At 36.9% G+C, this 18,344-nt stretch overlaps 1 protein-coding gene across 1 annotated transcript in view; it reads right to left on the minus strand.

Annotated features, from left to right (window-relative positions):
• Positions 1–3,625: 3,625 nt before the first annotated feature.
• The window catches only part of FHL5 (four and a half LIM domains 5), a 73,949-nt gene continuing 59,230 nt past the window's right edge, over positions 3,626–18,344 (minus strand). Inside the window, exons 5-6 of the mRNA XM_044065752.1 lie at positions 9,731–9,917; positions 3,626–5,113 (exon numbers count right to left, since the gene is read on the minus strand). Of these exons, the coding sequence (XP_043921687.1) occupies positions 4,962–5,113; positions 9,731–9,917 (339 nt within the window). The 3' untranslated portion in view covers positions 3,626–4,961. The remainder of the gene's footprint in view (positions 5,114–9,730; positions 9,918–18,344) is intronic.

An 18,344-nucleotide genomic window follows, 5' to 3' on the forward strand; every position in this document is an offset into this window, starting at 1 on the left:
CTCTAAATTGACTCTTCTCCCACCAACCCAGAATGTATAGAAAACCTCTGAGCAAATAAATTCCACTCTAATTTCACTGCATCTAGTATACTTTCAGTTTCACCACATGCCAGCTGAAACCACCCCCCTATCATCAGTACTCACCAAGTCTCAACCTCTATTTCTAAAAAAAAAAAAAAAAAATAATACTTCCATGGAGACAGGCAACATACCCACCTGCTTACTGATTAGTTTAAAGCATCACTTAACCAAACCTTCCCTAAACTTCTTCGGTCCAAGTCTGCCCATAGGATATATACCTGAAGGGTCAAGAAATCCCATAGCTGTACATTGTTTAAGGACAGCCCCATAACTGACTCAGGTAACTATAGGCTCATCAGTCTCAGTGATCCCAGTGTGACTACCAACTATTGCTGAATTTTGGCAAATGTCTTAAAAATGATAGGGCATAATCTTCTTGAATGGTATAATATTTACCCAAGTATACAAGCTGTATAAATCTGTAAACCATTAATTCATATCTCTTGTACATACTAGTAGCTAACATTTTAATTTTCTTTGCTAATTATCATCTGTTTAAGTCAAAGCAGCAGGTCTGTATCAATAAATATATCAACTAGTATGTACACATCAAAAGATCATTTATATTTTTTCAAGGAAAAGGTTATCTTTCTAAAAAAATATAAATTAATTGATAATATGAAACCTTATTATAAAGAAAGGTATTGGGATTATTATAAAACTATTAATAATCATCTCACTACGGAGAAGGATAAAAAAAACTTATCTTAATATCATCAATGCAAACTTCTCTTTCATTACGATGGAAAATGTTTTCTTGGAAATGTATTGACATAATCTTTATTACACCTCATAAAATGGAATTCATGTTTAATCTAGAAATAGGATGTTGGAGATGCAAGCTAAACGTGAAAGCTAACTGGCAACACGTTTTATGAATGTAACTTACTTAAACCATTTTCTGGAAAAATTAATGATTTTTTGCAAACTATTTTTAACGATAATTTTCAGTTGACCATATCATTAATTTTGTTCAATGCCCCATACCTAAATGTGTTCCTAAATCTAAATATTCATTACTTTGGATCTTATTAGCCAGTGCTTGTAAAACTATTACTATAGATCAGAAGAGCAAGATTTCTCCTATATTTAATGAATTCAAGAACATGACTATCAATGTTTCTTGAATGGAAATAGCTACTATCAAGACAAGAACAGAAAGAATCATGTATAATGCTTAGATAAAAGTCACAGAGATTATTGAAAGACCTGACTGTGTAATATAGTTTGAAACAGAACTTTAATTTGAAAAATTATCTTGTATTTTTTGTCTTTTAGACAGCCTTGTAAATAGTTTTTGTTGTATTTTGGTTTGATGTTTTCCTGGGTTTTTCTTTTTTTTATATGGTTGATTAATTAATATTCATGACTCTATTTCTAACTTATATTATGTAATATGAACTCTAAAAACTCGGCTGGAGTGCCTTCTGTGTGGAGTCTGCATGTCCTCCCCGCGGTCGAGTGGCCTCCGAAAGACATGCATAAATGAACGTGCCTTCGCTCAAGGTTGGGCATCAGGCTGGCAACTCGGCAACATAAAAATCGACTGCCAATCTTTAGAGAACCGGAGTTTTGCTGTGGCATCCCCTAACTGGGAAAAGCCAAAAAGACAAACATTTATACTTTAACATAATTCTAACAGTTCTTTAACTGATTTTAAATTGTAGATGACTATTGTTCACTCCTTTTATCACTTGTACATGTTGTAATTCATGATTAATTTATACAACATATATAATTACAGTAGAAGCATGCAAAGAATAACGTGAGCTCTTGCCTTTAACATTCGGCACAAAAGTTAATCTACTTTAGATGCGCATCCTTATTCCATATACATACTTCTCAACCATCCAGATTTTCACAGAATGTCTAGATTTTTGCACCATTATTTTTGATCTGCTCCATATAAAATCTGTAGCTTGCTGGCAAATCATTGAAGATTGGAGTCACTAAATAATGACAGCCATTTGAGTTTCAGTCTTTATTATCCTTCAGATATGCATGGTAATACATAACCTGTTATTTAGCGATATTAAAATCTGTCCCTGATTTGGGGCCTTTGTTCTCCATTATTTTTCACTTTGTCCCAAATTCTTGTGGGAAGACGTCAAGATGTGTGTCTATGATGTGACACATTACAAGATAAGGATGTCCTTCAACTGAGCTATTTCTGTGGAGTCTGGCTAAAAAGAAAACAAAAACTGAACCTTATACTATCTTTTTCTTATTTTTTTTTTTTTTTTGCTTAAAACAACTTAGCCTTGTTCGTGTGATAATATCTCTTCAAGAATGCTGTTTATTATGTTTCTTCCAACATTATGATTAAACTCTCCAGATTTTCACAGAATTCCAGATTTTTGCCTCATAATTTTGTCTATTTCTCATAAAATGTATGGTTTTCTGGCAAATCAGTATGATGATCTGAGGACTGAAGTCACTAAATAATGACATACATTTGAGTTTCAGATTTCCAGTCCTTCAGGAAATGTATGTAAACATAAACTCTGTTACTCTAGGAACTTTAAGTTTATAAGAGCAATGTTTAAAATCTGTCCCTATTTTTGGGCCTTTGCCCCCACATTTTGTCAGACTTTGTCCAGATTTCTTGCACTAAGAGGTTGAGAGGTATGTGATTAGCACATCCAAAATGGTTGTAAAGGAACAGCAACTACAAAGTTTATAGCAACTATTCTGTTACTCAGTTTATTATGTGATCTGAACTGAAGAAGGTAATACTATCCTGAAAAGGAAAGCATAGCATATCTATTTGCTAAATAATTCAGAATATAGATAAAATGCAAAACAAAATTTTTGAGAAGATTTTTATAACAACTGATATAACATTGCAGACAAAATCATGAACATTCTTTGTAAATATTGACATCTGTCATGTTTTAAAACAAAACACAGAAAAAACAGCATACCAGTTAGAGCAGACTGCCTTTTATTGCAGACTTCTTTCAATGGCATTTCTGTATGAAATTGCTCATCACCCAGATAATTCTGCAAGGAAAGACCGTTGGTTTGTTCTCATTAGTGTGCTTGTGTGTTTGCTATTTAGATCTACTGTTCCTTCCTGAGCATTGAGGCAGTATAATTGAATGTATTTCAATGCTTTAAAACAAAGCTGGCAGAATGCTGTTAAAACAAGCCATTGTCTTTCACTGTTAGCACCTGTGAAATTATCAAGTAATATGTTATACCAGAGATAATGCCTTGTATTAGCTTTAACTTAGCAATGCAAGTTACATGAAAACTTGAGGTTGTGAATGCATTTCAGAGCTTCATTCTTGTAACCTAAATATGGTTATTTAAGTTTTTTACACATTCATTAAACTTTAATGTTTTAGGCACTAAAAATAAAGCTGGCACACTTGAGCATCGCTGATAACAAAACAGACTTGCTCCTCTTTATATGAAGTCTTAATAATGGGGATCTGCATTACTTCTCCACTGTTTCATCTAGTTTTCTTTTCACCTTGCAAAAAATAATTATCATAAAATCAGCAATATATATATATATAAATGTTAAAACAATGTGGAGTCAGCTTTACAAGAATATATTTATTCTGTTTTTCACAATATCTTCCAAGATGCATTCATTCATTTACTTATTTATGTTACTTTATTTAGGCAGACCAGGTAAATGCCCCTGTACCAAAAACTCCTTTACAAGTGTGACTTGAGAAGCGTTCCATATTACAAGATGAATAATGGTAATTTAGATTAGCCAGTCAGCCTAAGTAGTATGTCCTTAAGAAATGACAGTTAACCAGAATACCCAAAAGAGAGAGGTAGACAGAAGAGGGGATAACAATTCCAGTTAGATAACAAAGTTTTAGACTTAATCCTAGGTCTTGGAGATGATTAGAGGCAGTTATTTTCTATTCTCTGGTGTACAATAATGTCCTAAGACTGGTTAACACAAAGCATTCTGGCAAATGCCATCATGGAAGATGTTGTATATGCTATTGGTTAGGTGATGACTCATGATGTAAGGGATTGGCTCACAGACGTAAGTACGTTGAAGTATCTCAAATACAAAGCAGGTAACATGGTAAGGTGTAGTGAATGGCAAACAGCATATTGTACCTCACCTACAGTTTCCAAACTGATAAACTGTTCCAAGACTGAGATGGAAGCATGCATCTTTTACAACTTATCTCCTGTTGATCTCTACCAGTTCATATCCAGGAAGAGACAGATTTGTGTATAGGTATTGCCGAATCTAAGCATTCCTCCATAATTAAAACTAAAACAATACCCTTACCCATAAGCATAGTTTATATGCAGTGTAATATAGTCTGTTCTTGCCTAGAAAATGCAAACGAAACTTGGTGAATAATGCTATGTAACTTGTATATCAAAAGTGCTTTGAACATGTATCAATATACACAAAGCTTTGCTGTTTGCTTGTAGCATCTGTAGTACTAGATAACTTCACAGAGTTAACTGTCGCAAATTTAAGCAATGTCTTCAGAAAAAAATGCATACCATTAGCATATCACTTTTGTCTGTTATGGAAACATGCTGAGTATCATTAGTTTTGATTTCATAAATGGAACAAAGTCTAAATACTGTACTTATTTGTTTCTTACCTTGTATTTTGGATACATCACACACAACTAAATATGCATAGCGATTTTTAAAACTGAAATGCACTAGGTGATTCATCCTACTTTCAGTGAGATAGCATTTGCATCATCTTCTGAAAAGAAAGCCTTAATATATGTAATACATTTGAAGCAGCTGAGAAAATGCAGCTAAAATATAACAATGCTTTTTCTAGGTAAATATATCAGTTCTTGATTTTTCTAAACATTGATTGCAACTGTAATGAAAGTTGAAATGACACAGCCCCAGTCTTCATATATTCATCTTTATATTCCGCGGCCACATTCAGGGCACAGAATGTCATCTCTCTGTGTAAGGAATCCTCTGCCAACCAGTGAGATAGAACATTTCATGCAGTTAAAGCACTCACTGTGCCACTGCCTTTCTTCAAACGAAATATACTTGGCACCACCAAGACCTTAAAAATAAATCACAGACAAAAGCATATTATTAATAATATATTAGTCAAATTTTTTTTTTGTCTTTGTCAGTCTTTTTTCTGTCTATCTCTCTCTCAGACACATGCACACACATAAACACACAGTTGTAAAGTTATGAAAAAGATATATATATATATATATATATATATATATATATATATATATATATATATATATATATATCCATTGTTTATGTAAGATATTAATTTAATACATAACAATACTATAACTAACTGAATTAACAGTTTTTAAGAGTTCTTTAAAAACATATCTGTAACAGTGCAACATATTTTTAAAGCAAATTATATCCTTTCTGATATCAATGTTTACCAGGTATTCTGTATTTTGTTTCACTACTTCAAGGAAAACGATAATCTCAGGTAGTCCTCTCTTCACTATGCTCCATTGTTTCTACCATGAGAGATAACCACATTACAGCTCATCCCTCACCAGCATGGTATTCCATGTTGAGATTAGACTACCATTAAAAGTCACAATTTTACAGCTCATCCCTCTTCACCATAATATTACATATGTAGATAAGAAGTATCGTTAGAAGTCACCACATTACAGCTCATCTCTGTCCACCGTGGTATTATGTATAGTGACTGGATGTAGTATTAGAAGTCACCACATTACAGATCATCTCTGTCCACCGTGGTATTATGTATAGTGACTGGATGTAGTATTAGAAGTCACCACATTACAGATCATCTCTGTCCACCATGGTATTATGTATAGTGACTGGATGTAGTATAGAAGTCACCACATTACAGCTCCTCCCTCTTCACCATGGTATTATGTATAGTGACTGGATGTAGTATTAGAAGTCACCACATTACAGCTCATCTCTGTCCACCATGGTATTATGTATAGTGACTGGATGTAGTATTAGAAGTCACCACATTACAGCTCCTCCCTCTTCACCATGGTATTATGTATAGTGACTGGATGCAGTATTAGAAGTCACCACATTACAGCTCCTCCCTCTTCACCATGGTATTACATATGGAGATCGGATGTACCATTAGAAGTCACCACATTATAGTTGATAATATTAGTTTCTCCTATAGGAACTCAGTAATTTTGTGTACATCCTGCACAAGAACCTCCATTTCATTAGCATTCCTGCTGCCTACTCCCAGTCATTCTGCAGCTCCCACTGTGCTTCCATTTCTAAATCATGTACACTGTTATAGACCCAAGAAAATCTATTTTAAAAAAACTAATGCTGCATGGCCATGCAGTAACTTCCCGATGCTAAAACATCTGCCTTATGTCTGATTCTGTACTTGTCCCCAGCCAAAGGCTGTGGTGCCTTGCTTTTTCATTCCCATTTTCTTTTGACCAAGAGATAGTAAGTATTAGTTATGGTTAGTTATGGTTAGTCAAACTATAGAATATAACACTCATGTCTATCTATGACAAGAAACAGGGAAAATGCAAAATTATTTTTCCTTTTGAGATAGGAGATGAAATTATTTCAGACTTATGAATCATCTCTACAACCCATTAAACAAAAATAACTGCTCTAACATTACTGCACATTGTGTGTGTGTGTATGTGTGTGTGTGTGTGTGTGTGTGTGTGTGTGTGTGTGTGTGTGTGTGTGTGTGTGTGTGTGTGTGTGTGTGTATGTTTGCCCATGTGTGTGTATGTGCTTGTATGTGCATGGAGAGACCCTACAGTTGCCAAGGAAATGTCCAGGAGCCCACACTAGGACACGTGCTTACTTGGTGATGGCTATCCATAAGGTTGTTATATTGTCTATCACTCTAGACTGAAGGAAAGGGTTATAAACTACTAATGGGCTTTGTCCATTAGTTTGAGGTTTGGTTCCCTTAGTTTTTCACTTGTTACTGAATGACTTTGAAAATGTCATTCAACCAGGCAGTGCTCCCATATCATTCCTAAAAGAAAAACATCACATAAAGTTACCTGCTTAAAAAAGAAAAATAAATAAATTAGAATATTATGAGGATTTTTTTTGTTTGTTTCTTTTGTCCTAACCACTGGAACCCATCCCTCTGGGTTGTGTAAGCCCAATTTCTTGTTCATCATAAGCATGTATGTTGACATGCCTGCTTTCAACAAGACACTGATTCTTTACTTATGTTTGTGTGTCTCATGAGGTAGATACTGCATCATGTAGCTGCTCAGTGTCCCCAAAATAAGGTAATCCCCCAATCATTCACTCAGTCTTTTTCTCCATGCTGATGAGCCCCATAGCTTTTAACCTCTTTGTTTAAGAATTGTGGACAATGTAAAAAAATAATTGGTGGGCAAGGGCATAAGATCAGTGGACAACAACTTAAATAGTTAATAGAACAACAGATTGTGTGTCAATATGCATTTTCTGAATGATAAGAAGTATGATGCTCTATAACATGATATTGTTTAAAATGGCAATGAAGCCATATTAGGTCTACCCATAAAACTATAGGGTTATTTATTTATATATTTATTTGTCAGTTGGTTGGTTTGCTGATTTATTTGTTTGGTGTGTGTGGGTCTCTCTCTGTTTATCTGTCTATCTGTCTATTTTCCTATCTAAGTTAGCCTTACTGGGCAAATTTAATTTTTCAGCAGGGACCAGGAGAGAAATGCATCCAACAGTACGTTATTAAGAAGGTTAAGAAAATATTATTACACAGGACTAGGAGGACTGATGTAAAATATTGGTGTTTAATTCAAACTATTAATATAAGATGAATTATTTTTATGCAACTGCAAATTTTAGGATAACTAGAAGTATTGCTACAGTAACATGTGATGACATTCTCTAACTTCGCCTCACTGTTTTTTCTAATCTGAGGGGTTAGGCTATTCCCACACCTAGCAAGCGCAAGGTCTGTACTAATGTGACATTATTTTCTCACTCCTTTATGTCACACCAGCAAGTTAATGTGGACAAGGGTTCTGTGCAAAACAGTATGACTAAAAGCAAGTAGGTGGTAAATAATCATATTCCTGAGGATCATCCACCCATATTTCTTCACTGTATCATAGTGAATTTGAAATACAGACATAGCTGTAGCAAAGCTAAATATTCTTTATCGATCATTTCAACTTTCCAGTGAGCATTACTTTTTAATTCTCCTGAGAGCAAATAGGCAAATAATATTTGGGGTATGAATAAGGCTTTATTTGCAACATTGTTTTTCTGATGTTTAAATTATCAGAACACACGCTCTTATTTTTTTCTCAGTATGAAAAAGATCACTATGTTTAACCCAAACCAATCTTGCAGAGTTTTCATCAATGATAGATTATTATCTGAAGAGCATAATTATCTGGAATCACTTGCATATAACATCAATGTACATTCACCAAAGTACATCTTAAATAACATTTGCAAAGGTGGAATAAAGAAGAGCCCAAGGATAGATCTCTGTGGTGCTCCTGTCTTTATACTTCATGACAATTATATTGTATTCTGCCAGGATATGTCTCCTGAGGCTTAGTCTGGTCTGCCATGTCCAAAGAATCAAATAACCACTTCACAAAAAAAAATCACAAACTTCTCCAAATTTTTTTTATAAACTCACTGGATATTACAATAAGTAAGGGGCTGCAAGAGGAGAGGTGTGCACCCCACTTCACTCAGGGCTCAAATTTCTTTTAATGAAATCATTTTCACTGAAATGGTCTATCTTGTGTATTGGGGTAGGCAAAACTGTAATGCTTTATGCTTTGAGAGTTAACCCCTCAGCCATCTCAATACCTCCCCTCTGAATCCAGTAACTTTGAGACTTTGTGTATGCATATTCGAATCAAGCATATCAAGTGCCTTAGAGATGAACAACAACATGGTGACCTATACCCTTAATTCTGTGAACAGGTCCCAAGCCATATTGTGTTTCAGACAGAATGGAGTCTTCCGATTGCTTAATTTTGTGCACTACGACCTTTTCTAAGACTTTAACAGATATCCTAAGTGCACTAACTCCTATGTAAATTATCAGCCTTGTGCTAATTCCTTCCCTTAGGAAATAGGGATTAGCTTGCTCTTCTATATTTGAGGGACAACAGTTACACATTTATTTGTTTGTTTGTTGGTTGGTTGGTTGGTTGGTTTGTCGATGTATTTCTTTGGTGTGTGCATCTGTCTGTCTATTTTCCTATTAAAGTTAGCCTTACTTTCTTTGCTGTTGGTTCTGATGAAGTCTTGTAGTAATCTTTGAAACAAATCACTTAAAACTTTTAATTATGATCTTTGTGAAAAAATTACATTATTACTTTTATGTTTACTTTCATTATCTGTTTAATTCTAGACATACAGCTTTTTGTTTTCTAATACCTAACATAGACATTTGCTTCAGAATTAATGTATATGCATTGTTGGGCCATAAAATGCTATAACATACTTATGAACATTTAATGTTAACTTAGTATCATTTATATAAAACTGGGAACCCATTAGGTACTAACTCAGAAGTTGCAGTTGCTACTTGACACTCAAAAGCAGATCATAGTAAATGGTAGAAAGAGAACATATAACATTTAGAATAAAATAAAATTCATATTATATTTCAGATGTTATCCTAAACAAAACAAAAGCATTTGTGTTGCAGGGAGTAAACATTTTAGCTTACCACTAATGGCTTTGGTACAGTTGAAGCATTTTTTGGCATAGAGATTACTAAAACAGTCAAGGCAGTATGGGAACTCATCTCGGGATGTAAATCTCTTCCCAGAAAGTTGTTTCTTACATCCAGTGCACAGGAAACACTCCTTGTGCCAAGGCTGATCATGATAGGTCACTCCACCAGTAGTTATAGCCTAAAAAATTCAGAAAACAGAAACATTTAAATGTTAAGATTAGTGGCATTCAGGAATCAGAAACATAATATATATCATTTAGAACACATAGTTACACACACCAGAAAGGAATACATTTTCTTGGTAACTAAAGAACCAAAGGAAAATTTAAATATGAAACATTTTCCTCAAAATTGCAGCATTTCATACAATATACACAATCATGTTTCTTTTTTAAACATTACCTTAAGATGCATCTTTTTGCTTTAAGAATGTTGTAAACACAAATCCATATTTATACTTTTCTGCCTTTTTTTCCTCATACATACACTCCCATATTTATGTTTTCCTTCTTTTTTCTTGGTCTCTGACTTCTGGTACTCAGTGCTGCTCCAAGTTCTATAATATTTAACAGCTTTTTTATATAATGTCAGTCTGTGATCAGTTTCTTATTTACTGCACATTTACTATACAATCGTTGATTAGTTGCATATGTATGTTTTCTTGTAAAAAGTCTATCAGATGTATCACCTTTGAAAAAAAAATTAGCTGAGCTTAAAGTTCCTGAAAGAGCAGCTAGCCTAGCACTTACCTGTGAAGCAGAGAGAAAAGTTTTAAGATTGAGAGCATCAGAAGCCTGGTGTTCTCCTGTTGCTTTTATATGATACTTCTTGTTTTACTATTTCTAAGAATGGCCTAGTTTCAGCTTTCACCAGAAAATGGGATAATAGTAATTGTATAGTTTTGTGACTTGGCTGTCGCTCACTGAACAATGTAGTAACATTCCAGATGATAACATTACAACTTTATAAAATGACTTTTAACTGATGAAAATAGCAAGTTCTTCTCATTCTTTACAAGAAAGGGCGATTCTATAAATTTTTGCAAAGACACAGAAGAGCTATGACAAGGAAAAGACAAAATAATTTTATTCTCTTATTTCTCATAGCTTGGGACAAACCAAAGTCATGAGCAATAATAAAGCCTGTGAGAAACCGCGCAATCAATAAAATAAAACAAAATAAAATTAAAGGAAAAAATGCATAGTGCAACAAAACTTCACCTTCGATGAGTAACTTCCTATGCAGCCTCCAGAATGAAAACCAAACATATTTGGGAACATTTGCAATATTCTTTCATAGCATTTATTGCCCCAGTGAGACCAGAGCAGTAATTTATTTTTCACCAGTAGGTTCATTAACAGGCAATAGTCTTTTCAGCAGTTCCTTTGGTTTCTACCTAGATGTCTTAAAATATGAGAACTCTTTCTCAAGGAAAATACCTTCTGCTCAGTGTTTAATATTTCTGAGTGCATACATGTATACAATTCTCAAAAGTGAGAATTATCAACACCATCTGTATCTGTCACAATGACATTTATGGAGTTTATCTTGTGAGAAGATAATTGATTCAGTGGTCATAGGATTCTTTATCCTACCCCTGACTTGAAGAGTTACTCTGGCTGCTTAGACATTGCCTGCCATAGCACAGATTCAACATAAGAGTAGTAAGGTTTTTGTATTATAGATCTGTTTGAATCTGCTTGTTTCCGACACATTTTTGAGCAGCAAATTCCAAGATCAAATTAGTTTTTTTACAAAGTTCTGTCCTGTCCTACAAAACAATGGATTTAGTAAGGTCCCTAACACTACTACTACTATGCCACTACTACTGTTGCTATTAATACTACTGCTACCACCACTGCTGCTACTGTTACTACTACTGCTGCTATTACTGCCCACTGCGTCTACTATTACTATTTCTACTGCTATTACTGCTCATTGCATCTACTATTACTACTACTATTGCTATTACTGCCCACTGCATCTACTATTAGTACTACTGCTATTACTGCTCACTGCATCTACTATTACTACTACTATTGCTATTACTGCCCACTGCATCTACTATTAGTACTACTGCTATTATTGTTCACTGCATCTACTATTACTACTACTATTGCTATTACTGCCCACTGCATCTACTATTAGTACTACTGCTATTATTGTTCACTGCATCTACTATTACTACTACTATTGCTATTACTGCCCACTGCATCTACTATTAGTACTACTGCTATTATTGTTCACTGCATCTACTATTACTACTACTATTGCTATTACTGCCCACTGCATCTACTATTAGTACTACTGCTATTATTGTTCACTGCATCTACTACTGCTGAAACTGCCACTGCTACTACAACAGCTATAATTACTGCTACTACTGCTGCTAGTATCAGTTATTACTACAATTAGCACTAGTACTGCTATTATTAATAGCAGCATTGCTCACAGCCCTCTAAGTATCTTAGTCCACTCCGATTTTTTATGTGCACCAAGTATTACATGTACATTTGAAGAGAGCATCTTGTGTTCTAAGTGTATGACTTGGTAGTAGATATTATGGCAAAATGTGTAACTTGTGAACTTAACTGCACCTCATAGCCTATGTAAATGATGTGCCTTGCTAGCATGTAGCAAAGTGCTGGCAAACATATTTTGTGTAAAGTCAAGGGCTGGGAGCCATGATTGTCTTATCTTATGTGCATCTACACTGAATTGTGCCAAGATCTCCTGCAGTGATCCTGAGATTCATAAAATGGCATCTATTTATGGGAAATAAATGTATCAAGAGGAAGATATTTCAAGATATGACATGCCTGTGCAAATGCAGAACAATAATGTGAAAAATGGTAGTCTTTAATTTAATGTTAATTTATTCATGTTAACTTCGCTAATGAACTAATTATCATGAACCCTTTTCAGCCACAAGCACATGGGTAAATCTAATATATATATATGGACACTTTAAAATAATTAGTTAACCAGAATGTTTTGGGAAAATGGGGAGAAACTGAGACACCATAAGAAAATCTATGCAGACATCAGAAGGAACACTTGATGTAGCATATATATTAATGGAAAGGCAGTTTGTAAAGGTGTAGTTTGCTAGGGTCAGGCTTTTTCCATAGTCCCTTAACACATATGATGCAAACATACAAGAAACCTTTCAGATGAGCTGGGTAGTAACAGCAAGCAAGGTGCATCATGCTTCCATGTAAGCAGGCATTGTGCATGGGATCGTTGTCATATAGAGTAACTTTCAGTGTAAAATAGTTCTAGAAACATATAAAAAGCTATAGCTATGTATATATATATATATATATAGAGAGAGAGAGAGAGAGAGAGAGAGAGAAATACAGATATATAAATCTCCAGTACTTAGACAATGATATATTGCCCATTTAAAAACTTATCAGGGGTTCTGTGGTGATAGTTATCTGTGACAAGGCAAGATGGTAATACAGAAATGTATCACCATCCTGTCTTTGGCACAAGAATTTATCACTATCTTGTTAATGTCTGAAGAAGACTACATTTCAAAGCAAATAGTATGATTACATAAACAAAAGCAAGGCTTAAGCACCACAGTTAAAGTGATTACTGATCCATCCCTGCAAAAATAAAACAAAAGAAGTAAACCAAACTAACTAACTATCAGTAAAAAAAATAAAATGGAGAAAAAAAATGATATAGTTAAAGTTTACATAAGTTGCTGATGACATGTTTAAAATGGTAGTACATGTATACACTGGGTGTCAGTATATACATAGGCATAAAAGCATGTATCACATACATACACACTGCTTCCCTTTACAAATAATGCGTTACAAGTGGTAAGGTACTTTCTTATGATGGTTAAAAATGAGCCCTGAGATTCAGAAAGTATTCTTAATGCTCGTGGAACTGCCTATAACACATTGGTAAATGTATACAATAGTGTAAAATGTGACTTAGATACAGCTTTAACCAAAATAAGAAAGACCCCATTACTGGCCAATTTGCATGTTGGTCATAGGATTATAGAGTCATAGGATTATACTAGGCTATTGGCCTGGAGGCCCTTACAAGCCTAGCCAAGAATTTCGCCCATGTTCTCTCAAAGTCAGCACCTGTTTCTCCTGTCCAGCAGGGACACAGGTGGGATCCCAGGGGTATATTTTCTGGTTCCCTTGCAGTCGTCCAGTTGAATTGCAATTAATTAATACCCATGCTAAACGCATTCTGTGGCAGTAATTATCACTAGCAGACTATGCATCCATAGTGCTACTCCATATACTCACACCTCCAACCACCACTACCTCTCCTTTGAACTTTGCTGAGCTGTGCTAAATGTGGTCTCGCTTATCCACTTGAACAAAAGAATGCCATCTTTTGACCATGTTAATTATCACAGCTGGGCATGCTAATTTATGCAGATGAGCAATTCTCTGAATTGCTTGTCAGCATAAATCATGCCAAGCATCTCTGAGGGACAGCACATGGTTAATTAGTATTAATCTCTCCCCTGGAATGCTGTATTATCTTGCTACATGACCAGCAGGACAGCCCACTGTGGTGATTCTTCCAACCATTTACAATCACTGCAGCCTGTCTCTGAATTAATGGTGAGTGTGAGGAGCTGGATGCTCAGGGCTTTCCACTTTTTTTTAATTGCAGGGGTAGTGTCTAAGGAAACTGGTTTTCTGTCTTGAGTAAACTTTTTCTTTGTGTGTTCTTTGTAACAATTTAGCAGGTGTGCATAAAGGGAGAGGTCCCTTCTTCCTAATCTCCATAGCCACACATTAAATTATATGCAGTAGTCCTTGTCTTTCTGTATGTCACACAGCACAGCTGGAGGTGGTGTCAAGGTAAAGGCAGGTATTTCATTACAAAAAAAAAATTACAATGTTGTCTTTAGGCACATTAGGTAACTTGGTCATTTTTTTGTACCTGACAAACAGCTATATATCTGAATAATGACTTTGTTATATTTCTACTAATGTAAGTTTGTGATTATAGGTATTCACTGTGGATCTCTTAAATTAAATCAAGACATAACACATGAACTACATATTCACCAAGAAAATTCATGACATAAAAACCCACCAAATGTGTGTGTAAATCTAAATCATTCCATTCTCCACATGGGCAGCAAACACAAATCCCAGTTAGGTGCTATTATAGGTTCATAGGTAGGTACTAGGCTATCTGCCCGAAGGCATTTATAAGCCTAGCCAGAATGTGTTGGCTTTCACCACCCTTTAGATTAGTTCCCTTTGCTTCTGTCCAGCAGAGCCACTGAAGTGATCCCCGAGGTAAACTTTTTGTTTCCCATCCACTCGTCAAGGTTTCTTTTGAAGAGTGTTAGTGAGGAGCTCTGTCTAATGTAGATTGGGATCTTGTTCCAAAGCATGGGAAGTCTCGGGGATAGGAATCTATCCCTCCAGCATGTCCTATTTATTGTTGTGGTGAGGTTTAGATCCCTAGAGCATGTGGCTCGAGGGGATAAGGTTTTCTTTAGGTGGAGCATGTCCATCAATTCTAGGTTGGACATGGCCTTGTATGTCAGGCAGAGATCACCTCTGAGTAGGCGGTATGCAACCGAGTACAGCTGTAGTTTCTTCAGTCGAGCTGCATAGGGCATCTGTTTGAGGCCAGTGATCCTCTTGGTGAGGTACTTCTGTGGTCTTTCCAGCTGTTGCAGGTGTCTTGTAAGGTACATCCCAAATGGGGCATTGTACTCTATGATGGGTCTGATGAGTGATGAGTAGAGGGGCACAATGACCTCTTTTGATCTGGATGCGAACTCTTTTGTGATTAGGTGGGCCATGTAGAAGGATTTTCTAACCACTTTGGCAATGTGATTATCAAAGGTGAGATTACTATCTACTTGGGTCCCCAGATCCCTTATTACGTCTTCCGTATTTAGTGGACTACCACCTATGTGGTAGTTTGTGGGTACTTTGTTTTTTCCAAAGGGGATGATTATGCACCTTTTGGCATTTAGCTTGAGGCCATGATTTTGACACTAGGTATCCATCTAAGTGAGACCCTTTTGGAGGATGTCTGTGTCAGCCGGAGAGTCAATTATAGCCCCTAGTTTGCAGTCGTCTGCGAACATGGTCAGCCATAGTCCATCTGTGCTTGCCTGTACCTCTGAGAAGTATATGCCGAACAGGAGAGGTCCTAGGACTGAGCCCTGGAGAATGCCACTTGTAACCAGTTTAGAGTCAGACCTAGCTCCCGCAACTCTCAGCATGTGGGTTCTGTCTGTGAGCCAGTTGGCAACCCATCTTGTGACGTAAGGGTTTATGTTCAGACGGGTGAGCTTGTTTATAATACCAGAATGGGGAATGGTGTCGAAGGCCTGTGCGAGGTCTAGGTAGGTTGTGTGTACCACCTTCCCCTCATCTATAGCCTTGGTAACTGTCTCAAAGAAGTCCACCAGGTTTAGGAGGCATGATCTGCCCTTAACAAAGCTGAACTGGGTAGGGTCCAGTGTTTGGAGGTTCCCAATGTCTCTGTTAATGAGTTCCATGATGATGCACTCCATAGCCTTGCAGACCAAGCTAGTCAGGCTTATAGGGCGATAGTTCCCAGGGTCTGTTGTGGCTCCACCTTTGTGGAGCGGAATAACCATTGCTGTGCGCCACTCTATAGGTATGTAGCCTGTGGAGAGGCTGAGTTTGAACAGTGTGTTTAGGTGAGGGGTTAGTTCATCTTTGAGCTTGTGCAGGATGCAGCCTGGGACACTGTCTGGTCCCATTGATGCTGTGTTTTGGGCTTTGGAGAGGGCTGTTTTAACCTGAGTGTCTATGATTTCGGGAACTCTACATTCTTCTGGTATGGTTATGGGCCCTTTTGGTGGTGAGAGGGCGGTGAAGTTTGCACTGAACCTGTCTGCCAGGATGCTGGCGATATCAGTCGGTTCAGTGTATTTTGTGCCACTCTGCACTAACTCCGGGCAGATCTGAGCATTGCCACTTAGATTCTTGACATAGCTAAGGAATGCCTTGTGGTTATCATTGGAGTCCTTGGCAATTTTTCTTTCAAAGCTCGCCTTGGATGATTTTATGAGGGATCGTAGTTTCTTGCTGATACTGATCAGGGATTTCTTCCCTTCTTGGGATTTTACTCTTTTCTGTACTAGTTTCCTCCTTCTATTGTATAGCTTGTTTATGGCAGGGGTCCACCAAATTGGTTTCTTTTCCTTGGAGGAGTGAGTCTTGGTTTTGCTTGGGATGGCATGATCCATGCATTCTTGTAGGTGCCCATAGAATGCATTAGTAAAGGATTTTGCAGCTTGGCCAGCATTATCCTTCAGCATGGGGGCTTTGAAAGTTTCCACCTCGGTCTTAAATAATGTGAAGTTTACTTTTGAAAAGTTTTTCACAGTGGTTTTCTTGTCCAGTGATGGGGGTGGCATGTGTATATCCAAAGTGATTTGTTTATGGTCAGATCTAAACAGCGAGGGGGGTTGACCTCTGGTGTGGAACACCGGTCGCCCATGTTGGTGATGACCAGGTCCAATATGTTGCCACCTCTGGTGGGAGTGTTGACCAGTTGAACCAGGCCATTTGAGTTTATAAATTCTAGGAAATTTTGGGCAAGGGAGTTAGTACTTGAGTAGTTCTCCCAGTTAATGTCTGGGTAATTGAAATCACCCAATATTAGGGTGTTTGGTAGGACCTTTATGTTTCCCAGTGTTTCCAGAAACACAAAATGGGGTCCTGGGACATGGTCAGTGATCTGTAGCAAGCTACTATTTGAATTGCGTTTTGCTCGTTGTTAGTTGCACATGGATGATCTCTGAAGCATCATGCTGTGCCACTAACCTGGAGGTGTGGGTATCCTTGATGAATATGGATACGCCTCCACCTTTTGTATTTTGGTTTGGGTTCTGTGGCCGAAATGTATGGTATGAGTTGTAGCATGGTAGTGCTGGGGTGCTCTCTAAAGCCTTAAACCAGGTTTCTGTTACTGCACATATATAGATTTTCTACATACTGAGGAGTGCCTCGAGTGCATGCATTGAGTAGCATTACCCTCAGTTTTTTGTTACTATTTTTGTTGCTATTTACGGTGGTGGGTTTGTCTTTTGAGCCTTGCCTAAAAAAGGCACTATGGGGGTGGCAAAAGCCTTGGCCAGTATTCAAAAGCCTAAGGGTGACAGGTGCAAGCCATCTGTAGTGAAGCAGTGTGGCTTGCCGAGCATGTCATCCCAGGTGAACAGACACTGGATCCCCTTTGAATGACACCAGAAACTTAGCCAATTGTTGAAATCCAGAATTTTTTCTATATACCATGGTATCATTCTTGGTGAGGGCAGAATGCTACTCAGGGTCAGGGTCATACCGGCCTGGGCTACGTGATCAGAGAGCTCTTCCATGTCCCTTTTCATGTAGTCCAGGGAGGTACGGCTCAGGTCATTCACACCAACATGGACAATGACAGAGTCATATTTGTACTTGTTCTGGAGTGACCTGAGTGCTTGTGTTATGTGGCGGATCCTGGCACCTGACAGGCAGCTAACAGTAACATTCTCCGTATTCAGCCTAGTGAGTGGGATGTCAGTGTGCCTGACTATAGAGTCACCTATTACTAGTATGTTGGGTATGTTATT

The sequence above is a fragment of the Protopterus annectens genome, chromosome 1.part0 (assembly GCF_019279795.1).
Source record: "Protopterus annectens isolate FY-2018-M chromosome 1.part0, PAN1.0, whole genome shotgun sequence".
Classification (NCBI taxonomy): domain Eukaryota; kingdom Metazoa; phylum Chordata; order Ceratodontiformes; family Protopteridae; genus Protopterus; species Protopterus annectens.